Source organism: Penaeus vannamei, chromosome 2, assembly GCF_042767895.1.
Source record: "Penaeus vannamei isolate JL-2024 chromosome 2, ASM4276789v1, whole genome shotgun sequence".
NCBI classification, from domain to species: Eukaryota; Metazoa; Arthropoda; class Malacostraca; order Decapoda; family Penaeidae; genus Penaeus; species Penaeus vannamei.
In genome coordinates this window covers 6,470,990-6,473,489 of record NC_091550.1, presented here as the reverse complement: position 1 = coordinate 6,473,489, position 2,500 = coordinate 6,470,990, and the positions used below count along the sequence as shown (strand labels likewise).

At 34.8% G+C, this 2,500-nt stretch overlaps 1 protein-coding gene across 7 annotated transcripts in view; it reads right to left on the bottom strand.

Moving 5' to 3' along the window:
* Positions 1 to 2,500, bottom strand: part of Gmd (GDP-mannose 4,6 dehydratase) — a 15,202-nt gene that overhangs the window by 7,217 nt on the left and 5,485 nt on the right. For all 7 annotated transcript variants that reach the window (XM_070129358.1, XM_070129366.1, XM_070129351.1 and 4 more), the window contains 5 exons: positions 1,928 to 2,053; positions 1,389 to 1,581; positions 864 to 1,096; positions 474 to 575; positions 116 to 229 (listed from right to left, as the gene is read on the bottom strand). In XM_070129358.1, the coding sequence (XP_069985459.1) occupies positions 116 to 229; positions 474 to 575; positions 864 to 1,096; positions 1,389 to 1,581; positions 1,928 to 2,053 (768 nt within the window). The remainder of the gene's footprint in view (positions 1 to 115; positions 230 to 473; positions 576 to 863; positions 1,097 to 1,388; positions 1,582 to 1,927; positions 2,054 to 2,500) is intronic.

The window sequence follows — 2,500 nt, the reverse complement described above, 5'->3', positions numbered from 1 at the left end:
AAGTCGTATAAAAGTAAATTAAAACATCCTAAAGTGAACTGTCTTGCCTGTTATGTACAGACTTTAATCATAGTCACAGAATTTCATCAAAGAAGCAGACGAACACGATACTCACAACTTCAGCAGGTCGGTAATACTTAGGGTTGATCTTCACTCTCACAATGCCCGTTTCTTTTTCCTTTGCAACTTCATCAACACCTGTGCCTTCCCAGTAGATTTCACGTCCAATCTTTGGAGAAGAGAAGACACCTTTTCTTAGATTTCTTTTGTTGTGGAACTCAACCATAAAGCACTTACTGAATTAAAACTTAAAAGATTAATCTCCAGAGAGTCTTTGCTTGAGAACATACAGCAAAATGCAGACGAGTACGAAATATAGCTTATGCATACATGACGAACTGCAAATTGTAGCTCACATATAACTCATAATCACTGAAAGGCCAAATGTGCCAAGACCTCTCTCTCTCACTTACCTCTTTGAATGCAGCCTCAACAAAGTCTCGGACGGAATGGACTTCTCCCGTGGCAAGAACAAAGTCCTCAGGTTCGTCAGCTTGGAGGATCTTCCACATTCCCTGTACAATGGAGAAAATGCTACAGTAATTGTCTGTACTTATATGCTAAACAGTATTGGTTGATCTCCTGAATAATGGAGCCTTTTCACAAAATTACTAAGAGAAAACAATCCAGTACCAAGGAACATAAATATAATTCAATATCATAAAATAACTATCAGGATTAAATTTCTTTTCTTTACAGAATACTCTCTTCCTTCCTTCATAACATGCAACAAATCAATTTCTCTCTTCCTTTGATCTTTATATAACCAAGCATAAACTGTTTGTTGAAGTGACCGTGCTTACCTCAACATAGTCTTTTGCGTGTCCCCAATCTCTCTTGGAGTCGATATTTCCAAGTTCAAACTTGTCCAGGATTCCCAAGTGTATCTTAGCCACTGACCGGGTGACCTTACGAGTGACGAATGTCTCACCTCGTCTGGGAGATTCGTGGTTGAACAGGATACCGTTACAGGCGAACATGCCATAAGCTTCACGGTAGTTCACAACAATCCAGTAAGCATAAAGTTTTGCAGCACCTGCAAAATAATCATAAATATATAAATCAAATGAGATTTCACTCTCATCTTTACAAAATGGTTTAACAAATATTTCTAATCAAAAAAATCCTTTAACAAAATAACGTACTACTCTAACTATATTTCATGACAAATACATGAGCATTAGCCTTAAAGAATGAAAATCATCTTTTCTTCATAACATGGGAACCTGTTAATAAAGAGGTAATATTCAAATGTCAAACATTAATAATAATAATAAAAAAAAGGACCTCATACCAACTCGTGGACATCAAAGCCCCTTCAAACATACCATAGGGAGATCTAGGATAAAACGGGGTAGTCTCTTTCTGCGGAATTTCCTGAACCTTTCCATAAAGTTCTGATGTGGAAGCTTGGTAGAATCTGACCTTCTTTTCCATGCCGCACGTTCTTATAGCATCTAGGAGACGGAGAGTTCCCATGGCATCAACATTTCCAGTGTATTCTGCCATATCAAAGGAAACCTGTGGAGAGAAAATGAGAGATAAAAATTGTTGTTTTGCAAAAATGAAACTGTAAATTTCATGTGAAATATTTTCAGCAATAAATATCTGATCTAGTAAATGACATTATGTGGTGTGCTCTTTGCAGAAGATGTATTGTAGGAAACAGTTAACAAATTTATGTATCACCAATTATCTGATGAGAAAAATAATATACAACAATAATAATAATAATAATAAAAATAAAAAATCTTAAGTATGTCTACCCTTTCTTTCCCAAAAAAGGTTCTATGAGACATAACCCTCATACTTCATAAAACTGTGTGTGCTGCTCCAGGATAATTCCCTAAGAGATATTGCAACTCACCTTGACGTGGCTCTGAGCGCCTAAATTATAAATCTCATCTGGCTTGACGAGGGATATAATCTTAACAAGGCAGGTCGAGTCTGTCAGGTCACCATAATGGAGCTGCATCCGGCCGTTACTGTGGATCTGGAAGGAAAAATAGAAGCAAAAATAAATCAACTAATCAAAATAGCAATACTAAAAAAAGTCAACTGATCATGGAAATATATATATAAATAAATATCTAAATATATATCTATATTTATATCTATCTATCTATATAAAAGACTACTGATGATGTGACGGATAAACTTCTAAACCAGCATTCTGTGAAAATTCTGGACCAAAAGAAATATGATATAAATTTGAACCCGACATCACCAAGCTAAAATGATGCAAGCATAATCTATATATCTTAACAAAAACTGTCAACTGATTTTTATTTACAAAAGAATACATCTTTGAACTGAGTACATATAAATGCACAAAACATTTTTGTTCTTTAAATGTAATAGCAATGGTAATACTAACACTGATAATGCTAATGATGACCATGATAATAATAGTAAAAATAAAGATGATCATGCCAGTAAT